Genomic DNA, 24,295 nt, shown 5'->3' with positions numbered 1-24,295 from the left:
AGAGAGGGGGGAGAGGGGGAGAGAGGGAGAGAGAGAGTGGTTCCTAAAAGTAAATAAATAATAAGAGCCACGATTGCCTCTCTCCTCTCCTCTCCTCTCCTCTCCTCTCCCGGCTTTAAGCGGAGCTGATAAATAATGTAACGGAACAGATGGCTGCAGCGAGAGGCAACATGAGAGGAACATGAGCGACTACATCTTTAATTGTTTTAAAGAACGTGTCACAACAGGACCAGGGAGCGTCACCCCCCCTCCCTCCCCGTCTGCCGGCGCCGCAGACGTGCTAACCGTGTGAGCGGGGGGAGCCCCACCCCCACCACCACCACCGCCGCCGCCGTCATCTTGAGTCCACTTGAGCACCACCTGTCTGCCCGGCGACCACCGGATAAACGCTACGGTGATTCTGGCACATTCTGTTTTTTGTTTTTTTTACACACATTGAAGTAGAAGAAGAAAAAAAATGGCAGATTAATATTAAAGTGCACGTTCCACTTGTCAAATAAAAAATATAGGGTAAAGTGTGACAGTTGTCGGAGAGCCTGTTTAGTGGCCTCGTGGCGTGGATACTATTGGCAGACTTTCACACCAGCGGTACGACACTTACAGTTTATAACATGCATTAACAAACAGAAGGGAGTATCTGGACCAGGATTAGGACTCTATGGGGGAAATAGTTCCTCTTTAAGAAGAAGGAGAGAACGCGTTAGGTAGGAACATTACTTGAATTCACATCGTCGTCCAGGTTTCAAGTCTTTGTTTTCGCAAACATATTATCTCTATGTTTAGCCATCAAACAGTGTCCAAGAGGTCCATGACGATACAGTGCCACACCTGTGCTTTCTAAGGGGGGGCAACACAGCCCCCGATATTCAGATATTCAGTATTTCTCACAAACAATATTATATTACAATTTAAACATTTCGCCTGTTGTATCCATACAATGATATCTGCAGCAACGCTTCCTCCAAGGGGCTGCTTCAGTAGCAAGTTCATAGTTGTGCTTGGTTGAATGTGGCACAGTTCGTACGGTAGACTAGTAACAACAGCCGATCACAGAGCATCACTATATCCACAATGTCCAATAGGTCCAGCGGATCACTTCTTATCCAGGGGCTCCTTGGGGCAGTGAGGGTGTTTGTCGGGGCTGTTGCCCAGGGCCGGGGCCTTGGTGGCTGGGCTGGCACTGTCCCCGCCTCTCCCCGCGGCTCCAGACACCTCCATGGCGGGACCCGCTGCGGGCCTCACTACCCCAGGCATGGTCACCACTCCCACCCCGGAAAGGGCTCCTACTCCGGGCCCGGGCGCGGCCACCAGCAGGTTGGCGGACTGGAGGACAGCTTCCGAGTGCTCGCGGGCCTTCATACGCAGCGCGGCCACGCTGGCCGTGCGGTTACCCTGGCAACCGTAGGGCGGCAGGAAGGAGAGGCCCATCGGGTCGGGAACGCAGCAGGAGCACAAACCACTTCCTGTAACGGAACGGAACAGACGTCTTAACAACCGGGACTAGGTATAAAGGTGATGGAAGATGAATTCACATTATTCATTATTATCACCACCATCAACAACAGCATCGTCATCATCATAATTAGCACCATCAACAGCATTATCATCATCATGAGAACCAGGCTACACTCTGCATGAGTATGATATCTATGACATCTATAAAGATATATATATAAATATATATATATTCACATCTGTCTGTACATACCTGCACATAATCCTATTTACATATCTGTAGATACTATATCTATATCTGTACATATCCCTTACTAGTTACGCTGCTGGCCAGTACGACTTACTACCATAGTGTCTTTAAACCTGTATCACTGTACATATTAATACTACAACTCTGTACGTACATCTGATTAGCACTACAAACAGTAGTACCAATTTATATATTGTATACCCAGTTTAATCACCTGTACATTGTATATTACTATTTCACTTTACTGTTACATTTGCACTCTGGGTGGAATGCCAACTTCTTTTCGTTGTACTATACTTGTGCTGCATGATGACAATACATTTTAATCTAACCTAATCAAATCTATCTTCTCCATTAGAACACTGAGAGGTTGCGGTAGCGTATGTGTAGGAGAGCAGCATAATGACAACAGTCCTGGCAGCACTATTTGACAGTGGGCCAGTATCAAATATGTTAGGGTTTCCAATTACCAGCATGCTTCTAGCGGACCGTATAAAGCCTAACCAGAACTGCCAGGGGCTCAACCATAGATATATATAAAGACTAGATGGCGCAAGGCGGAGTCTCCCACGTAGTTCACAGGTGGCCATCTTGCTACAGTTAACTACTGCTTTAAGGTGAGTGATCTGCACAAACAAAAATCTAAAATTCTCTTAACTCGCTGAAATCTTGACGGATTTACAAACGTGTTGGTTTATTACAAACGTTATTAACGTGGCTATGATTCTTTTTATTCTATATATTTTTTTTATATGAAAGTCAATTATAAGTATGCAGTATGATAACCACATCTCTGACGTTTTTAACAAACCAAACGGTTGAAAATTGTAGCAAGCTATGGTTATTTCAATAGTACATGTTATGAGTCGGCGTGCTACCCTGTAGTAAGATGGCCGCCATGTGGCAACGTCGGTCTCCGTCTTAGTCTTTATATATATCTATGAGCTTAACCAACAAGGCACTCCCACTCCTAAAACCTTTAACGAGGACGGGTGCAGTGCCATGTTTTAAACAGGGTATCTAATTTTTGATGAATATCCAGCCACATTTTAAGTGGAGATTGTGGTAAACTAAAAATCTATATGCAAAAGAAACCCCTAAATATTTATTTAACACTTTCTAAGAGAGCACTTTCTGTACGACAGGGCAAAGGGGAACGTGCCGACATTCCCGCTGCAGAAAGGCACAGTGGAACAGTGCAGCGTTGCGGTGCCGGCGTGATGGATACGGGGCAGTAGAGTGATGTTAGTCTTATTACCCTTCAGTGTGGCGACCTGGGACAGAGCCTGGGCATACGTGGCAGAGTTGAGGAGGGTCCCTGGTATACAAGACGGGAAGAACGGACCCCCAGGACCCATGGTCCGGTTAATACTGGAGCAAGAGAAGAAAGAAAGAAAGGGGATTATCTCAACCGTCAATGAATAATAAATTGCCAATTAACAAGTGATCATTGTGTGTTTTTTGTACCATACTTGTATACTTTTAAACAAGCGCAAATCCGCAATAGCTGCAACCGCGTACAGGCGTACATACATTCACACACACACACACACACACACACACACACACACACACACACACACACACACACACACACACACACACGCACCTGCACGCACGCACGCACACACACACACACACACACACACACACACACACACACACACACACACACACACACACACACACACACACACACACACACACACACACACACACACACACACACACACACACACACACACACACACGCACACACACACACACACACACACACACACACACACACACACACACACACACACACACACTATACAAACACCTGAGGGCTCAGGTATTTTAATGTCAGCAAACTGCTGCAGATGTTCTACCAGTCTGTGGTGGCGGGTGCCTTCTTTTTCGCTGTGGTATGCTGGGGGGGCAACACCAACACAGACAAAATAAACAAACTGGTAAAAATAAAGCAAGCTCTGTGGTGGGAGCGGACCTGGACAGTCTGGAGGTGGTGGCAGAGGGGAGGACGAGAAGGAAGCTGCATGCTATCCTTGAGAACCCCTGCCACCCCCTCTATGATGAGCTGACCACAATGCGGTCCACGTTTAGCCACAGACTCCCCCCCCCCCCCCCGACATACCACAAAGCGCTTTGGGCAGTCCTTTGTGCCGGTGGCAATCAGGCTCCACAACCAAGCAGGGCCAGGACGGGCTAACTGCTGTGGACTGGAGGAGCTGGGTTGTGGACTGTAACAAACTAATTTAATTATTTAACAACACATTCATGATTGGACTTGTTTCTTTTTCACCACTTTTTTAGCTCTTTTTAGTCCTATTTTAGCTATTTTCTATCCCTGTGTACTTGTCCATCTTGTTTTTAACAAATACTAATAAGTGTATGTTATGTATGTTATGTATAAACTGTTTTCTAATTGCTGTTTTTAAATTGCTGTTACACTGTTTATGCTGTAAAGGACATCTTAATCTCCCCTCGGGGATAAATAAAGGTTTTCAATTCAATTCAATTGACCTCCATGGCAAATGTCAGCCTCCTAAGGCGAAAGCTCTGGCTAGAGGGTGGGGACACCAACCAACAGAGCGAGCAATAGAGCAGCGAAAACACAAATAAAATGTAGAACAGTTTCCTCTTTATTTGTACGTTAGCTGGCTCTATCCTTGGGTTTACAGCTACAGTCAAAAAGATTGTCTATTGTTGACACCACTTCATTTCACGCAACATAACTTTTTCTTCCTCATTTTGTTCCAAGCCACATATTTGTGTTCCTTTTTGTTCCATATTTAACCAGGTAAGTTCACTGATAACACATTCTAATTCACAGCAATGGTCTGGGAAGAGGTTTCAGACAGAGAGATGTTCACACACACACACACACACACACACACACACACACACACACACACACACACACACACACACACACACACACACACACACACACACACACACACACACACACACACACACACACACACACACACAGGGGTGTAGCTCCAGATTCTGGGCCCCATGAAAGAATGTATTTGTAGGCCCCCGTGAATGCGAGCGCGCGTAAGTGCGCGAGCGGAATTTTTTTTGCCATTTTTTTATTGATGAAAACGCATAATATGGTTTTTACCTATACATTCGGATCAGCAGTTCAGCACCTGCACTGTTGGTGGGTGAGCCTAGTAAAGGATGTCGCATTGCGTTCATCTTCAATGAATGGACCAATGCAATAGTCTACCAAAGCCCCCCCTCTCTCTATATATATCTCACACACACACACACACACACACACACACACACACACACACACACACACACACACACACACACACACACACACACACACACACACACACACACACACACACACACACACACTTCAGAAACAAACATAGTATCAATGAGAGCATCAATAATACACCTGAGTGATGTCTAGTAAAAAAAAATTTTTTTTTTGGCCCCCCCCCCCCCCAGTGCTGGGCCCTTGGAATCATCCTAAGCTACCCCCCCCCCCCAGCTACGCCCCTGCACACACACACACACACACACACACACACACACACACACACACACACACACACACACACACACACACACACACACACACACACACACTTGGCCACTGTGTGCCTTGCTCGATAGCACTTCAATGGTTGGTGATTAGGGGAGATAGCTTCCTGTTCACGGTTATTTATAAATAAAAAAAAATAGTCTGAAACATCCTGTTGGCTCAGTGGAATAAGGCATATTTAATGCACTTGCAACGTTGTAGTTTCGACTCTGACTCATGACCTTTGTCACACCCCCTGTATTATATATATATATATATATATATATATATGTATATATTAAATCTCTCACCTCTGCTGCAGTTCCATGGGCTCCTTCTGCTTCCTGCTCTGGTCCACAGGGGACTGGGGGTTGAGGCCGCGGGACTGAGGAGTGCCCTCACTCAGCTGCTCCTTCCCTCCGTCCGGATCGGTGCTGCCCCGCTCCGTCTTCCTCCACTTGGCCCTGCGGTTCTGGAACCACACCTGAGGGAGGGAGGGAGGGGGGAGAGGGAGGAAGGGAGGGATGGAGGTGGAGGAGAGAGGGAGGGGATGATGTGATTTGACTGATTGATTGATTGATTGAAAAGTTTATTAACAGATTGCAGAATGGGTACAGTACAGTACATCTCAATACATACAATTGTTAAGGGGATGCAGACCAGAGAAAGACTTTCGTCTTGTTTACATCAGGGTCCCCCATTTTCAATTCATCATAACATATATGACATACATGACATACAGATAGACAGTACTGCTACATCTATACATTTATGACATATCAGATTTGCAAATACAGTACTGTTTGTGATACAAAAGTGTCCAGAAAAGGAGTGTATATACATTTGGCATAGAAACTGTACATTGGAGGAGGTTGGTGGGGTGGGGTTGGGTGGGTTGGGTGAGGGCTGTACATTGGAGGTGGGGGGGGGGGTTGGGAAGGGGACACACACACATTTTACACTGTACATTGGAATATTGACAAAGCCTTACTTGGTCATTTACTGTACAACTAGGTTAGGACATTTGTAGGGGCCAGTTTCGAATTGCAGTCTCACGTAGGTGTTTTTTGAGAGTGTTTTTGAAGGTGGGTAGTGATTCACATTCCTTTACAGCTTTAGGCAGGGCGTTCCACATTGATGTGGCATAATTGCGAAACGTGTTTAGTCCCTTGTTTGAGCCGAATCTGGGTTTTACTGACTTGTACAGTTTCAGACTACAGTACTTATCAACTGTGTGACATGATCCAGTTTAGGTGTGCCTCCGTTTAAAAAATATACTTAAATTTTTAAAAGGTTTTAATTTTAAATATATTTACATTTACATTCAGTCATTTAGCTGAACGCTTTTATCCAAAGCGACTTACAGATTGTGAACAACAAGTCAGCAGGAGGGAGGGGTACCTGGGGTCAGTGGCATTGTTTGTCAAATAGTGTTGAACGTGAGTGTTACACTCTGAGTGCATAGTAGTGTATTAGACATATAGTAGTATAAGTATAGTAGCATAGTAGTAAGTGGGTCAGGAGGTAGAGCGGTCGTCTGGTAATCAGACGGTTCCCGGTTTGATTCCCACTCTTCCTAGCAGCGTGTTGAAGTGTCCTTGAGTAGACACTTAACCCCTAACTGCTCCCGATGAGCAGGTTGGCACCTTGCACCTCCGCCATCATGTGAGTGAATGGGTGAATGTGAGGCACAAATTGTAAAGCGCTTTGGATAAAAGCGCTATAAAATGTAGTCCATTTACCATTTAGTAAGGTACATAATAGTAAAAAGACAGTACATTATTATTAATATTTTTTTCTCATATATTGTTTGAAGAGGTGTGTTTTTAGTCGATGGAAAATTGGCCGGGTTTCAGCCACCCTGACTGTGGTGGGAAGTTCATTCCACCATTGTGGAGCGAGGACCGAGAATAGCCGGCTTCTCTTTGATGACCCCCCAGGAGCCAGGATAGGAGTGGGTCTGAGGCGGCCAGAGGATGCAGAGCGTAGGGGTCACGAGGGTGTGTAGTTAGAAGATGCAGAGCGGAGGGGTCTTGAGCGTGTGTAGTTAGAGACCATTGACCGGAGGTAGGAGGGAGCCGTTCCCCTTGCTGACAATTTACATTCTCATTTATGTGCTGAATCATCTTCATGATTTTTTTTATGGTTTATGGAGATACGTTCCATCCAACAGCAAAGGTTGTCTTGTGAGTCCAGCTCATGTTCTCTTACCGGCCATAACCTTTGTGTTCATCCCATAATGTTAATTCTCCATTCAAACTAATGTTCTTGAACTCATAATGATGGTTTACTTTATTTCTCGAAAACACCTGAATAATCACCTTGCAGAAACTAAAATAGCATATATGCAAGCCTATAGTCTTTGTTTGTTATTATTATCAAACGCATTAAAAAAAAGTTTAAAATTTGGTTCAGTATCTGAAGATGTGTTTTGGAGTGTGTCAAACATGGTGGTCTGCGCGTCAGTAACTTTCCACGAGTCGGATTTACCCCAAAACTTCACCGTTCATATACAGCTGAGAACAGCCAACTTCTTGTATCTTAATTGAATGAAGGTCATTGCCTATATAACAACATTTAATTGAGCAATTTTTCATTATCATATTTTAATGACTTCCCACTGACAGTCGCGCTGCCTGAGAGAGAGGGAGCCCTGATGAAGTCGTTTATTTCCCTATTTAGTGATTGTTTGACAACATCAGATTCGATTAAGAGTGCGCTCGCGCACGCATTAATCATGACGTGTGTGAATGGAGGTTAGGACCGGGCCATGTATGTGTGGGGGGGGGGGGGGGCATCCATTCCTATTGTGCGCGAGGTACAAATGATGTCAACAGCCAAACAAAACGCCCGCATTCATTCGGCATAAAGAAAGGACAACATGTTTAGTGGCAGGACAACAATGCAAAGAATGGACTTATCTCACCCCTGCACCTTCCAGCGAGAAGTCGCGCCCCCCCCTCCCCCTGAATGGGCTATAATTGCTCCATTAATCTCAATTTGCCGCGTGCTCTTAATGCGGGCGGGGGAGGCCCATTGACACTTAACAAAAGGGGGGGCAACAACACTATACAACAGAAAAGGACATTTATTTTCTAATAATAATGTAAGTTTAATATCCCTGCATACTGCGGTGGTGGATTCATGTTCAGATTTAATAATAGAAATGCGGTAATCGGATTATAGAAGGGAATAATTTGTTTACAATCCCTAATTTACAGCGCTGGATTCCATTATCAACCCCGCCATTGGGTTTAAGCGATAGTAAGATGACCCTGGGGAACAAAAGGCAAACTATTATATTTCCCACAATTAGATCTGCGCGCACAACAAAACCCAAAAGCAAATCTGGAATGCAGGAAATTACATACAGGACACATAATTTAATTACATCTGGCCAAGTTTATAACCACGCATATAGGCCTGTGTGTGCAGGGCAGGAGCCGAATATAAATTGGCAAATCTAAGGTATGTGTGTGTGTGTGTGTGTGTGTGTGTGTGCGTGTGTGTGTGTGTGTACGTGTGTGTGTGTGTGTGTGACTGTGTGTGTGTGTGTGTGCTTTCGACGTTTTTAGCCTATATTTTGCCCCTCTTTAAAAGCACATCCTTTTCTGTCTCCGTCGCGGCAATAGGATCCGCATGGATGATGTATATATTCCTACCTTTGAGAGAGTGAGACGCGGACAAATTAGTGAAGAACATTATCGCTGGTTAATTATGAATGACCGATTAATCAAGCTAATCTAATATTCACCATTATGTTGATGTTATTAAAGTGCATCGCTAGAATGACAGAGTGGCTTAATTTACCCTCTCTGGTCAAACGTGCTCTGAACACTTTATGTGCCTCCTGTCTGTCTGTCCGCGTGGTGTCGGGGCTCGCGCTCCTCCCTGCAGCTCATGCTCTACCTGCACACGCGCCTAACCTCGTTCCCAGTTGTATCTCCTCCGTGAGATATAACACGCGCCTCAGTCAGGTTGCAGCTCGTGCTCTGTTATACTTGCACCGCGCCTCAGTCTGGTTGCAGCTCGTGCTCTGTTATACACCTGCACACGCGCCTCAGTCAGGTTGCAGCTCGTGCTCTGTTATACTTGCACCGCGCCTCAGTCTGGTTGCAGCTCGTGCTCTGTTATACACCTGCACACGCGCCTCAGTCAGGTTGCAGCTCGTGCTCTGTTATACACCTGCACACGCGCCTCAGTCAGGTTGCAGCTCGTGCTCTGTTATACTTGCACCGCGCCTCAGTCAGGTTGCAGCTCGTGCTCTGTTATACTTGCACCGCGCCTCAGTCTGGTTGCAGCTCGTGCTCTGTTATACACCTGCACACGCGCCTCAGTCAGGTTGCAGCTCGTGCTCTGTTATACACCTGCACACGCGCCTCAGTCGGGTTGCAGCTTGTGCTCTGTTATACCTGCACCGCGCCTCAGTCAGGTTGCAGCTTGTGCTCTGTTATACCTGCATGCACGCCTCAGTCAGGTTGCAGCTCCCTTGTGCTGTTATACCTGCACCGCGCCTCAGTCAGGTTGCAGCTCACGCTCTGTTATACCTGCATGCGCGCCTCAGTCAGGTTGCAGCTTGTGCTCTGTTATACCTGCACACGTGCCTCAGTCAGGTTGCAGCTTGTGCTCTGTTCCTGCAAGCGCGCCTCAGTCAGGTTGCAGCTCGTGCTCTGTTATACCTGCACACGCGCCTCAGTCAGGTTGCAGCTCGCGCTCTACTGTTATACTTGCACACGCGCCCAGGTTGCAGCTCGTGCTCTGCACCTGCACGCGCGCCTCAGTCAGGTTGCAGCTCGTGCTCTGTGCACACGCGCCTCAGTCAGGTTGCAGCTCGTGCTCTACTGTTTACCTGCACACGCGCCTCAGTCAGGTTGATCTTCATGGCCAACTCCTCGCGCGTGAACACATCCGGATAGTGAGTCTGGGCGAAAACAGCCTCCAAAGCTTCCAACTGAAAACAACAACAACAACAAAACTTAATACGTTTTTTGTTAGTTTACTAACTAGGCTATTTTAAGCAGCAGAAAAGAACAAGTTTTTTTGGCGATAAGAAATTGGGGTTATTATGCCCGCGTGAGCCAGCTCAATAAGGGCAATTAAACGAAACTCTTCCGCCTATAGACCTGCTGTTATTTTAGATCGATTGACCTTCAATATAATAATTAATAATAAACATTAGTAGACTAAACTTAGGCTATTGTTTTTATAAAAATGTTTTAATAGAAAATGTGGTATAATTTCCTCTTGCCTGGACACTTTCATTTAAAAGCGTAACATAATACATGTTAGACACCGCCCTTCTGTCGTTTAGAAAACTTGCCTAAACCATTAATACCCCTATGGGCTTATTGTTTGATTCATGGGAAATATATGGTTTGTATTTATGACTTAGATATAGGTCTGCTTTCGTTTCAGATATATATGGTTATTTTAGATATTTGTGATATAATTATTTACCTGTTGCAAAGTAAATGTTGTTCTATTTCTTCGCTGTTTTCTACGTAGAAATCCATCATCAAAATCACCTGGGGCGTGGTTGGCAAATCCGCTTGAATTCACTGAAAAGTTAATATATATAGTTATTGGCTATATAGACAAACTATTCATAAAATAATGCTTTTAAATTTCACATTTTTCTAAAGTGGCTGAGAAAATGTAGACCATGTTTTAAACCAAACCAATATCATATTTAAGCTAAAAGAAACTTAAGAAAGAAAGAAAGAAAGAAAGAAAGAAAGAAAGAAAGAAAGAAAGAAAGAAAGAAAGAAAGAAAGAAAGAAAGAAAGAAGAAAGAAAGAAAGAAAGAAAGAAAGAAAGAACGCTCAAATTAGCTCTGCTATTATTTAGGATTCTTGGTTTTGGTTGCCCCTTTGAGAGAGCCATTGTAATCCCTTGTATTTCGATTAAACGCATAAAACATTGATGCCGGGCCGGGGACATCTGAGGGGAACCATCAACCATGACCGACTAAGAGCCATGACACCAAACATCTGTGCCCTGGGACAAAACAGCCACCCCTTGCCCTGGGCGAAACAGTCAGCGCTTTATTCACCAAGGCACGCACCACATAATGTCATATAAGGCTACAATAAACAAACTGGTTTTTGACAAGGCCTGTACAACGTCCTTTGCCAAATTACGCACACCCCATTACAAAAAAATTCATTCATTTATGCATGCCTACTCGAAAACAACAATGACAACAGCAGAAACTCGGAGAAGAATTCAGGAGCCCTGTTTTTCTCTCTCTCACACACACACACACACGCACGCACACACACACACACACACACACACACACACACACACACACACACACACACACACACACACACACACACACACACACACACACACACACACACACACACACACACACACACCTAAACAAAACTTCAGGCTATAGGGGTGAGGCTATACCTGCACAGACACAGCAGACAGAGGTAGTGAGCTCAGCTGTATCCTACTGTATATCCCTCATTAATAATGTGTCCATAACACGTACAAAAAAATAATAAAAAAAAGCCGGACAGGAAGTCGTTGAATGTAAATATTAAATAATGTGAATGAAAATGATTGTCAGAATATACTCACGCGTGTTGGTGCGACAGCACTCCCCGTCCAGCTGAGGCGGACAGTGGAAGTAGAACATGATGTTTGACCGCCTCCTCGGTGCCACTCAAATCTGAGAAAGAAACCCAAGTTTCAAGCCAAAAAGCGCATATAGGAATTGCAGCCACGGCCGCATACGCGTTCTAATGATAAATGAACACGCAGTCAGTCAGTAAAAATCCGGATTTCAACATTGCTGTTGTCGATGAGTTGACGTTGAAAAACGTCCCTCTGCTGAATTGTAGCCTACCTGTCCTGCGGTTTGTTGCTTCCGTGCTCAGGAGATTCTGCGGAGAGGAATTCCTCCTGCTCCAGAGATGAACTGACAGTTGTAGTTCCACTCTCTCTCTCTCTCTCTCTCTCTCTCTCTCTCTCTCTCTCTCTCTCTCTCTCTCTCTCTCTTTCTCTCTCCGGGAGTGTCCAACTCTCTCTCTCTCTCTCTCTCTCTCTCTCTGGGAGTGTCCAGATGTCCCTCTCTCCTCCCTCTCTCTCTGAGTGTCTCTCTCTCTCTGGGAGTGTCCAGATGTCTCTCTCTCTCTGAGTGTCTCTCTCTCTCTCTGGGAGTGTCCAGATGTCTCTCTCTCTCTCTCTCTCTCTCTGGGAGTATCCAGATGTCCCTCTCTCCTCCCTCTCTCTCTGAGTGTCTCTCTCTCTCTGAGAGTGTCCAGATGTCTCTCTCTCTCTCTGGGAGTGTCTCTCTCCTCTCTCTCTGGGAGTGTCTCTCTCTCTCTCCTCCCTCTCTCTCTGGGAGTGTCTCTCTCTCTCTATCTCTCTCTGGGAGTGTCCAACTGTCTCTACTACAGAGTGTTGAGGCTTTCAGCTGCGTGCCGCAGAATCTCACGCCTAATTGGCCCTAATCGGATTATCATGGCTTTGTCTCACCGTCACGTCACTCCCATCCCTGTGTGTGTGTGTGTGTGTGTGAAGGAGAGAGAGAGACGCACGCACGCACACACGTTCAGACAGCCTCACACGCGCACATACACGCACACACACACACACACACACACACACACACACTCACTCACTGGTGAGGGAACTATACCCTGGGTGGCAAACGGCAGCTCTACTATTATATTATATAGAGGCTAGCGCCAAAAATCCATCACAAGTGATTGTTATTCCAGAGTCATGTCTCCCTAACCATATAAACACGCGCGCACTTTTTTTTTTATTTATTTGGTTCTTCTTTCATATATTAAAAACGAGGATGACATGCTTTTGGGTTTCAGATTGACTGTTGGGTCGGTTAATTGCTCGTTAGGTCTGTGTGCAGGGGTCCACTTTACCGGGGGCTGCGTGCGCGGAACACTCGCAAGGCCAACATTTTGATTTTGTTCACAGCGAGGGGTCTCGCGGTTTATTTCGCTCCCTCGGATAAATGATCTGCTCCGGGACCCGTTCAGTGAGTTTTAACGCGCATCTGGGACGAGGAGCGCAGACGCCGGCACGCGTCTCGGAGGTGGAGGAGACGCAGCGAGGCTTCGAGCAGCAGCTGAACTCTCGAAGAGGGGAACGGGATAGGAGGACGAAAGCACATAAAGTGCAGAAAATCCCTCCTAATGGCGCGTAATTGGTTCTGTAATATCATTACAGGCGGATAATGGCCAGTTACAGGGCCCCGCGCTATTAAGGGGTTCCCCGGCGTGCGGCGTTTATGTTATTAAAGGGGGAATATAATGATATTTAGGTTATTAAATGCGCGTAATTAATTTATGCACCAGTGAAAATAAAGTTGTTATTATGACCTCGGCAAATCAAATAACTTTATCGCGATACTCAAGGCTATACTCTTTGACAAGCGGTCTTTTTTTGAGAGAACAAGCAAAGAGTGAGCCCGCTTCTCCCGCTACCCTGTTGTGAGTTAATATGCCTAATGAATATGATTGTGTTCGTTGGCTTGTAATAGGCTACCTTTGCTTTGCTTGTCTGACCCCTGACCCCAGTGCAAATGCAGCACCTTTCAGCATTGCGCGAGCCTCTCATTATCGCCACTAAAAGCTATACTCAAATTGATTAGTGGAAGAATTTATAAAATATACAATTCTATATGAAATATTCTCACAAACTCCAATTTCCATGTAACTTGCATTGATTCAATTATATGGATCTCAAACAAAGATTTATAAACTTAAAAAGGTGGATAAAGTGAACTATTTCACAAATAAAAAAGGTGTGTAAATGGAGTTGTATTTTAATATTATTTATTAATGTCTAAACGGCAAAAAGGAAACAAGCATATACTCAAAAAGGTTTATTCATTCATATGATGTGCAACATATTCCTATGTAATTATCTACACAGCACGTGGCATCTATATGGATCTGTACAAGTTCTCCATAAAGCAGGTATATCTCCCTCTTTGGATCAGGATCATTTATTTACTCCCGTCATCTACATTTCTTCAGTTTTAGAAAATGACCCATTACAAAACTCACAAAATATTGACAGCTCCGGTGGACGTAAGAACATGTATAAAACTGACAGTGTAAATAATATTTTCAAGGAAAATTATGTGTATAGGCTATTATCAATCCGTTGATAATAGCCTACACATTATTACGCATACAAAATGTGACATCAATGACAGAGCAGGAAGATCGAATGTGATGTAATATTGAGTAAATCAGTTTCAACCTGCAGTCCGATACAAAACAATAGAATTCAAGTACATCCAGGTACAAACAAAAAGATAAATGTAATTTCACTAATAGCTGAACACCCCCCCCCCCCTCCTCCCAACTCCCCTGTTCCCTAAACAAACATTTACAATTGAGACACTTTTGTATAGCATTAGGTTTGTCCTTGACAAAACAAAACAAAAAGTCTTGAAGTTGATTTACAGCCATAGATTTCATCAACTAACTAATGGTCCATTTAATGACAAACTGCTTTCTCTGTAATGCAACAAAACGACTGTATATTTCCGTAGAAATGTTCAGGAAACAACTGATACAACAGGGGACAAAACTATGAATGAAAATGTTTTAGTGGATGAAGAGCCATTGCCTGAACAGTTGGCTTGATGCATTTGAGAAGGAAACCCTATAGAAGACCATGGCCAGGCCAGTCCAGAGGTTAGATGGTCTCTGTCCAGTCCAGTCTACAGGTTAGATGGTCTCTGTCCAGTCCAGTCTACAGGTTAGATGGTCTCTGTCCAGTCCAGTCTACAGGTTAGATGGTATCTGTCCAGTCTACATGTTAGATGGTCTCTGTCCAGCCTACAGGTTAGATGGTCTCTGTCCAGTCCAGTCTACAGGTTAGATGGTCTCTGTCCAGTCTACAGGTTAGATGGTCTCTGTCCAGCCTACAGGTTAGATGGTCTCTGTCCAGTCTATACAGGTTAGATGGTCTCTGTCCAGTCTACAGGTTAGATGGTCTCTGTCCAGTCTACAGGTTAGATGGTCTCTGTCCAGTCTACAGGTTAGATGGTCTCTGTCCAGTCTACAGGTTAGATGGTCTCTGTCCAGCCTACAGGTTAGATGGTCTCTGTCCAGTCTATACAGGTTAGATAGTCTCTGTCCAGTCTACAGGTTAGATGGTCTCTGTCCAGTCTACAGGTTAGATGGTCTTTGTCCAGTCCAGTCTACAGGTTAGATGGTCTTTGTCCAGTCTACAGGTTAGATGGTCTCTGTCCACCCTACAGGTTAGATGGTCTCTGTCCAGTCTACAGGTTAGATGGTCTTTGTCCAGTCTACAGGTTATTTTTCCTAGACAAGTAATTCAAATCACCCAGTCGGAATCTGTGAAGTGCAATATGTAGGGAAAATAATACATTTCACCAAAGGATAATTCCTGTTCATTTGAAAATGTTGACCCTATTTTGCTAGCTTCTAGCATCATACGGATACATTCGGACTACAATCTCATCAACTGGACAGATATATGAAGGGAGTTCTGTTTTCTTGGCGCTCCACTTGGCTGCTGCTCCACGGCTGCATTTCAATCCAATGGGGCAACTGTGCAACAGACGAAAACACGTCACCAAAACTATAAATCAAGACTCATTTCAGAGTCAAAAAGAAATATTTCATGGCTTTAATTTCACGGTTGCTCTCTGGAATGAAATACAGCAGACTCGAGCCCCAAGAAAAACAACTCGTTCAATAGTGGTCTAATTGACAAGGTTTTGGTAAGAATTGTTTGGAATGATGCTAGACGACAGAAAAATTGTGTCCTGGGTTGAAAATACATGCAATATTTAAAATTGTATTAGTTTCAAAACAAGTCTTTCCAGTGCCAAGGGACGTTCTCTGGGCAGGTATTCCACAAGACTAAACCCATACTGGTTGTAGGGCCAAGGGGTTATTTTGACCGCCTGGAATTTTGTCCTCGTCTCTGTACCAGTTTGTCTTAGGAAAGCACAGCCGATGTTAGCCGCGGTTGTTAGCTACGTTACCATAGGCAACGATGTATTTTCTGTACGAATACCTAATTCCAAAACAAACCCAACACAGACAGCGATACTGTCCACCTGCTTTCTATGACGGACACATCTCCGCTCTCTAACCCTGGAGCTGTCAGTGCCACGTTCCATTCCATTCCCTGAGCTACACAGCACATCGCTTCCTCTCTCTCTCCGCCTTCTCCGCTCAGCGGTAGCTCTCCTTCAGTCTCCACACACCTCCCTGCCCAGAGGACCTGTGGAAATCGCAGATGTTTCGGAGCAGTTCTCTGAAGACGGGGGTCTGCTCCTTGGTCAGTCTGGGAGTGAAGTACTCCAGCACCTCCGTGGTGGTGGCCTGTCCGTCCACGCTGCCCTGGAACGCCACAAAGGTACGCAGGTCGACCAGCAACTCGTCATGGTCGGTGGGAAGCGGAGGGGTGGCGGAGCTTCCTCCGCCGCCGCTGCCTCCTCCACCCTCCTGCTCCTCCTCCTCTGCTTCCTCCCCTCGGCCGGGAGGCAGGCTGAGGTGGTTGCGGGCCTTCATCTTAGCCAGCAGGGTGGAGGAGGAGAGCAGTGTGGAGCCAGAGTCTCCCTCTCCCTCCACCCACTCCCCGTTGAAAAGACCCTTGGCAGCAGGTTTCTTGGGAATGGACTTCTTTATGATGGCAGCGTCCTACAGAAAGAAAGAACAGTTGGATTCCAAAAGGTTTCTGCAAGTTACATTTAAGACTTTTTTTTATTTTTTTTTATTATCTTTTTCCAATTTTTCTCCCATTCCACTGTTAGTCGTTATGCCAATTCCCAACCCCCTTCCTGGTTGTTGCACACTTTCCCCTACTGTTGGTCAGAGAGGCCGGAGACTGTCACATGTTTTCCTCCGACGCATGTGCAGCCAGCCGGCAGCCAGCCTGGCCGCGCAGATTCTCACTGGGAGAGTGTAACGTGTGGGAGGCCGCACTACCTCTCACCAGATCCTACCTTCGCTGAGCAGGCGCCCCGACCGAACTGTAGGGGTCGCTGTCCACAAAGCCCAGGACCCACCCGCCAGCTTTCCCCACCCCCTAATACTGCCAATTGTATTAGTGTGAACGGCCAGCCAAGCTGGTGACAACGCCGGGAGCTGGATTCGAACACGCGAACCCAGCGTCTCCAGTGTTGGTGACGAACGCAATCTCCGCTACGCCACCTGACCGCCCGGCATTTAAGACCTTTTAAGACCTTTTTAAGACCACTTCGAGCTAAATTTAAAACAAATTTCACAATCATACTACAAAGAAAAACAGAAAAAACATATTGAACTGGCGGCTACACTTGCACGCCAATTGAAATTCTTGCACGTTCCTTACAGGCTCTCACCAAACGCACCAAGCTCCCGGTAGCCCCACAAAAAACAACTACTTGAATACTATATTTTTGTATATTATTTACACAATAAATACATTTAATATATTTAATATTATTTCACCTCCCGACAGCCAGGCGCCCCCCCTCCCAAATGTAATACCTGTGCAAAATAAATGTAAGACTTTTTAATACCTTTTAAGGCCTTAAATTGAGAATTATGAATTTAATACTTTAAGAAATTTTAATAATACCCTGTTGATTTCACCTGTTTCTGTCAGATATTAGGTTAAAATATTGATACACATGCATATCTGTTCCCAGAGAACAAGAGATGAAAGTATTAGAAACACTTAAATCCGACGAGGTCCTCCGGAAAAGAAAAAAAAACGAACTTGATCCTCTCTATGAAGACGATGCTGCATCTTTTTTTTTGTATCCTCTTTTTCTCCGCCTGATTTGCTCCTCCCATCTCAATTTAGTCGTTATGCCAATTCCCCCCTCCCCTACCTGGTCGTTGTGCGCATGTGGCCCCTACTGGTCGGTCTAGGGAGCCCTGAGGTTTACCACATGCTTCCTCCGACACATGTGGAGACAGCCAAAAAGGTTAGCGCGGACTCTCATTGGTGAAGTGTAACGCGTGGGAGGTCACGCTGCCTTCACCACTTCCTGTCTTTTGCTGTGCAGGCGCCCAGACCTGACCTGTAGGAGTCGCTGTCCACAACGCCAGATTACCACCCATCAACTTCCCTCACGCTAACTCAGCTAAACGAGTTAGTATGACGGCTGGACCAAGCCGGAGGCAATGCTGACACCTGGATTCGAGACCGGAGTCTCTCGCATTGGTGACGAGCGCAATCTCCGCTGCGCCACCCAGCCGCCCGACGATGCTGCATCTTGATCACAAAACAGCTGCTTGGAACATCCAGCAGATGAGGATCAACACGTCGCACTTTCTTGCCCTCGAGTCGCTCTTTACCTTGCATTTGTCTGGAGTAGGGGCAGCTGAAGCTGAGGGCGCCGACAGAAGAGGATTCTTCTTCTGCCCGAAGCGTTTCCTAGGAAGAAGAGGGAGAAAAAGAGAAAGAAAGAGAAAGAGAGAGAGAGAGAGAGAGAGACATTTGTTCACATTAGTAAAATGTGAGGCATTCAGGGTTCACTCACAGCAATATATATTATTACTAGGGCTGGGACTTTACGCATACATTTTGATTAATTAACTACAGAAAGAATTAAAAGTTAAAGAAAATTGTATAAGTATAAAGTATAATAAATCACAAATAACTTATTTTCTTAGTCTGGTTTGTTCATAAAACATTTTTAAATAAGAGAAATTGAGATCAATCAAGAGTTTTTTCCCCCAAATGGTCAACTGTTCTGGAATGTACTTGAAAGTACTGCGTTTAACTTTTACCTCGAAAGAGCTTGAGTTTACAAAAGGTCCTTTGCGCTATATATTAGGGCTGTCAGTTCATCGCGTTAAATAGATTAATTAATTACACAGCAAATTATAGCGTAAAATTAACTCAAAATGAATTAAAAAAAATATATATTTTCTTAATTTTTTATTATTATTTTTAAATCTCATTCATTCCATAAGAACGTAGAATACACATTTACAGACTTATTTTTAATATGGTCCATTTGCATGTTCTTGGTATCTGATTCTAGGGACATCTATGGATCTCAGGGAATATATTCCCAGTGTCAGAAATACTGTGTCTGTTACTAGGCTTGAGTAAATTGTAATGAACCAAATGAGAATATCAATAATTTCTTTTTATCTTTAACTGTGAATAACACCATGCTAAAATTGACGAGACCTGAAAAAATATAAATGAATATATATAATTCCTAATATTGCTGCACTTTGTTAACACATTGAGTGCCACGGACGTGTTTTATCGTTAGTTCATGCCGACCTTTGAGTATCAATCGAGCCTCACGCTAGTGTTGCATACTCTCTCTGAGCTCAATTGGGAAGATACCGCCCCCTATCGTCTCTCCCTGTGTAACTGCACCCCATTACTTTACACTGACGAGGGGGGGGGGGGGGGGGGGTGGCCAGTTTCCTCATTTTACTTTTCCATCAAGCCAACTGAAGAACATTGTGCTCACCGGCCCGGAAAACGCGTGGATTATGTATTTACAGTACTCAACACTGTAATCAATAAGTGTGATCGATATTTGGAATGGCGATCAGGAATTGGAATAATCTTTTTGGATAACATCTGATCTCAGGTAAGGAATTTATTTGACCAGTCTTAGGATAATCAGAGAGATATAAGCGTTTGCCCTATGCGTGTGTGTGCGCGATCAGGAAATGAGAGAATCGATATTTCAGCCCGTCTCTATAGCGTGCATAAGTACACATATACTATCGATAATCTAGCGTTTATTTGAAAACGATTCATAAATAGGCCGAAAAATGACAACGTTTTTGTGTATCAAGAATATTCCAGTAAATGCCGTTTATCACGAAATCTATATATTTTCCTTGAAAACGAGGGCTTTTCAAAATGCTATAAAACGGAAATGAACCGATTAAAAAACAATCCGTTTCGACAATGTTGACTGCAAACAAGTCATTGATAAGCGACAGGCAGATTAGACACATAGCCATAATTTAAGACAGATTATGCGTTCACAACGCTATCATTGAAGTGGGTGGTGGCATTTAACCATGCTTCACCATGTTAATGGCCGGTACTGAAAGTGTTAAAAATGGCATTGATCTGTTGGTCTGTGTAGTAGCTAATACAGGATTTTGCTGCTTAAACGTATGTATAATGTATATTCATTGATTCACTCGTATACCAAAATTCATTTGAATTGAATTTTTTTGCTTTTCGCATCAAATATTGATATGCGATTAAAATGTGATTAATTTAGATTAATTAACTATAAAGTCTCAAATTAATTAAATTAAAAATGTTAATAGAGTCCCACCACTAATTATTACACATGTGAGGTCTAGTTTGAGTTCTGGACCTCAGAATTAAGGGCTGACATTTCATGCCAATCTGTATGTATGTATAAGATAAGATATTCTTTTATTGATCCCCTTGGGAAAATCCAGGCATCATAGCAGCATGGGGTAAGGGAGGTACAGGTAGTAAAAAGCAGTCTAAACAATATAACAAATCAATATGCTTAACCCTTTCACTGCCGCACTACCAAACGGTTAACCCTTTCACTGCGACAATACACAGAAGGTTAACCCTTTCACTGCCACACGACAGCATGTTAACCCTTTCACTGCCAGACGACAGAAGGTAAACCCTTTACTATCACACCGTCAGTAGTGTGATAGTAAAGGGTTAACCTTGTGTCGTGTGGCAGTGAAAGGGTTAACATAACATAATTAACTCTGGACATGTGCATAATGGTCAACAAGGTGCGAGATGAGGGTATGTACAGGTGCAGCTCAATAAATTAGAATATTGTAGAAAAATTCATTTATTTCAGTAATTCAATTAAAAAAGCGAAACTCTTATAGGTTATAGATTCATTACACACAAAGTGAAATATTTCAAGCCTTTATTTGTTTTAATTTTGAAGATCATGGCTTACAGCTCATGAAAACCCCAAATTCAGTATCTCACAGAATTAGAATATTGTGAAAAGGTTCAATATTGTAGTCTCACGTTGTCACACTCTAATCAGATAATTAACTGAAAACACCTGCAAAGGTTTCCTGAGCCTTTAAATTGTCTTTCAGTCTGGTTTAGTGGGCTACACAATCATGGGGAAGACTGCTGACTTGACAGTTGTCCAGAAGACAGTCATCGACACCCTCCATAAGGACGGTGTAACGGCACATTTTCATGTTCCAATGTCCGGTTTTACCTTGCACATTACTTCACAGGTAGGGTATGGGAGTGATCCTACGCAGTAGACACAGCAACACACACAGATGGATGTCCAGTCGTGATTCCAGGTTTAGGTGTATTTATTGCTTGAAGTTGCAGTTGTACATTCCATTAATGCCAGTGTGGGTTCTGTAGGGATTATATGTTATTCTGTATTTATTTGATATCTCTTTCTGCTTCTGGCTGTTGAGCTGCCGTTACTGAGCTACTGGTAAGAACGGTGTGCTCCTCACTACCTGTGTCCTAGTTGATTACTGCACCTGCAAAAATACCTAACCAGTGCTGTCAAATCTAAAACCCGCCACCAGGTATCCAATAATAATATTACAAATAATAAAATAATATGCCACCGTCATAATGGCTCCTACAGACGGTAAGCCACAAAAGGTCATTGCTAAAGAAGCTGGCTGTTCACAGAGTGCTGTATCCAAGCATATCCATAGAAAGTTGAGTGGAAGGAAAAAGTGTGGTAGGAAAAGGTGCACAAGCAACAGGGACAACCGCAGCCTTGCGAGGATTGTCAAGCAAAGCCCATTCAAGAATTTGGGGAAGCTTCACAAGGAGTGGACTGAGACTGGAGTCAGAGCATCAAGAGCCACCACACACAGACGTGTCCAGGACATGGGCTACAACTGTCGCATTCCTCGTGTCAAGCTACTCCTGAACCAGACAACGTCAGAAGCGTCTTACCTGGGCTAAGGAGAAAAATAACTGGACTGTTGCTCAGTGGTCCAAAGTCGTCTTTTCAGATGAAAGTAAATGTTAATAATAATAATAATGGATTGGATTTATATAGCACTCTTCATGACACCCCAGTGACCCCAGAGCGCTTACTGTTGTGAAGGATCAGATTAAACCGAATATATATATTTATTATGGATATATATTTAATAGTATTTGTATATCGTTTGATATCCCTTGTATATTCTTTGTACATATACACTGAATATCCCTTTAGTCTACTACAGCCCATAATAGTTCATTCTCTCATTGGACAAGAACCTGGCGCCAGCAGACAAGCCCCTTGAGTCAAGTTCAATAGTGCCGACGAACATGTCCCAACTAGCCCCGGTTCCGCGTAGGAATACGGCTACCGAAATACGAATGGTACTATTTGTTCACCGTGCATATAAATATGGCGCAAGTAAAGTAGAACTTTCCTTTTTAGTCCATTAGTCCTTTACCCTCCAACCTAGTAACAGACGTGAAGCCTCACCCACGACCCACGTGTGGTGCAGTATGGCCTATTTGGCCCCAGAATAGGCATTGAGACCTCGTGTAAATTCATAGCTGAATTGTCATAGTTTGGCACTGTACCGTCGAGTGGGACGTATTTCTATTAAGTTAATAATAGTCTATTATGTATGGTGCATCGTGCGGTATCGAGTTCTAAAGTGAGTAGCACCCCCATCGCCTCCTCGTGTTATCTAGAAGCTTAACCAGGCTGGGCAGACCACGTGTGGTGCTTGCATCCGAGGAGTTCTAGACGAGGACCGAGGGGGACCTGCACATTGGATTACCTACCCGGACGACTGCTGAGCCTATACGGCATGGAATATCTATTTGCTTTGGGTGCTTTGATTTGTGGAGCGGATAACAGCCAACGCCGGTGAGTGTTGGAATTACCCCCGAGAGGAGCCCAGGTGAGACGGCGCTCAACCCAGACCGAGGCCGCCTCGCTTCTCCTTCGTTGTGGACCTACAGCTACCGTCTACAAGAGGGCCCAAGTGTATTCATCTGTGGATCAAGATCCTGCGGGCACTGTGTTCTGTACCTGAATTCTCCCCAGGAATCGTTGGCCAGATGGGATGCAGCTGACGGCTCTCCAACCCCCCTACTGCCTTACAACCAGCAGGACCCCTTTAGTATCCCGCTATAATCCTTAAGTACCATCGCTATAGTTCCCTAAAGAACCAGGTTGTATACTTGCTTCCTGCGTAACCAGAGATTGGACATTCAGTGTTGATTTGCCTACGAATACTCATTTGCCTTACAAGTGCATTCAAATCATAAATGTAATTAAGTGAATGTTGTATATACCTTTTGCTATATTAAACCTTCGACTGTTATATTTGTGTGGACCTGATTTCATATGTGGGAAAGTGTTCATCATACTTAGATATCGTGTACTGTATGGCCAGAAGTTAAAGTACATCAAGCGGTAGTGGTTTAATGATACCATACTTATCAATACAGTCAGGGAATTGTACCCCTCAGTTACAATTGGTCCTTCGAGCCGGAGGGTAACTAGTGTAATATTAATATAGTGTTATTAATATTGAAATGGCCTATGATGAACACTCCACGAAACGGTCCTCCTAACGTAGGACGCCCGCGGCGCAGACGACAGACACCTCAGTACTTAGAGGATTACGCTGTCAGTCAACTACCTAGCCTTCTACAGACGGTAAACGCGGTAAAAGTAGAAAGTAAAATTATGTCTGACCTTAACGACCAGGTTACCCCGACCACAGAGGCCCTAGTGGGTTCTAATGTAACTGACCAAGCTCACGGTGGGGACCAGGAGGGAACAGACATGCCTTTACCCCCCGCCAATACCGAAGAAGTAGTCCCCGACCAGCTCCGGGAGGAAGACAACCCTCCAGAGGTGGAACCCTGCACGGAACAAGATGAGGAGAGCGCCGAGGAGATAGAGCTCCAGGACTCCCCAACGAGTACAGCCAGGAGCGGCTCACCTCTACAAGCGTCTTCCCCCAGCGAAGCGGAGAGGATGCTGTCACAGGCGTTCCTCGTCAGCCTGACAGCCTCTACCGAACGCGATCGACTCCAGGGTGAACGCGATCGACTTCAGGGTGAACGCGATCGAC

At 44.5% G+C, this 24,295-nt stretch overlaps 2 protein-coding genes across 3 annotated transcripts in view; both read right to left on the bottom strand.

The window, feature by feature from the left end:
* Nucleotides 1–1,092: 1,092 nt before the first annotated feature.
* drgx (dorsal root ganglia homeobox) lies at nucleotides 1,093–11,907 on the bottom strand (the record flags this gene model as incomplete). Its single annotated transcript, XM_084321527.1, has 6 exons — nucleotides 1,093–1,463; nucleotides 2,964–3,076; nucleotides 5,567–5,739; nucleotides 10,105–10,206; nucleotides 10,713–10,813; nucleotides 11,850–11,907. The coding sequence occupies 6 exons, from the start codon at nucleotides 11,905–11,907 to the stop codon at nucleotides 1,093–1,095; spliced, it is 918 nt and encodes a 305-aa protein (XP_084177653.1).
* A 2,732-nt stretch (nucleotides 11,908–14,639) lies between these two features.
* Nucleotides 14,640–24,295, bottom strand: part of ercc6 (excision repair cross-complementation group 6) — a 101,841-nt gene continuing 92,185 nt past the window's right edge. For both annotated transcript variants that reach the window (XM_084321288.1, XM_084321287.1), the window contains exons 21-22: nucleotides 18,575–18,653; nucleotides 14,640–16,927 (exon numbers count right to left, since the gene is read on the bottom strand). In XM_084321288.1, coding sequence (XP_084177414.1) covers nucleotides 16,460–16,927; nucleotides 18,575–18,653 — 547 coding nt within the window. In that variant the 3' untranslated portion in view covers nucleotides 14,640–16,459. The remainder of the gene's footprint in view (nucleotides 16,928–18,574; nucleotides 18,654–24,295) is intronic.

This window comes from Notolepis coatsorum (genome assembly GCF_963971535.1).
Source record: "Notolepis coatsorum genome assembly, chromosome: 9".
Classification (NCBI taxonomy): domain Eukaryota; kingdom Metazoa; phylum Chordata; class Actinopteri; order Aulopiformes; family Paralepididae; genus Notolepis; species Notolepis coatsorum.
The sequence above is the reverse complement of the archived record's forward strand: the minus strand, read 5'-3'. Positions and strand labels throughout refer to the sequence as shown.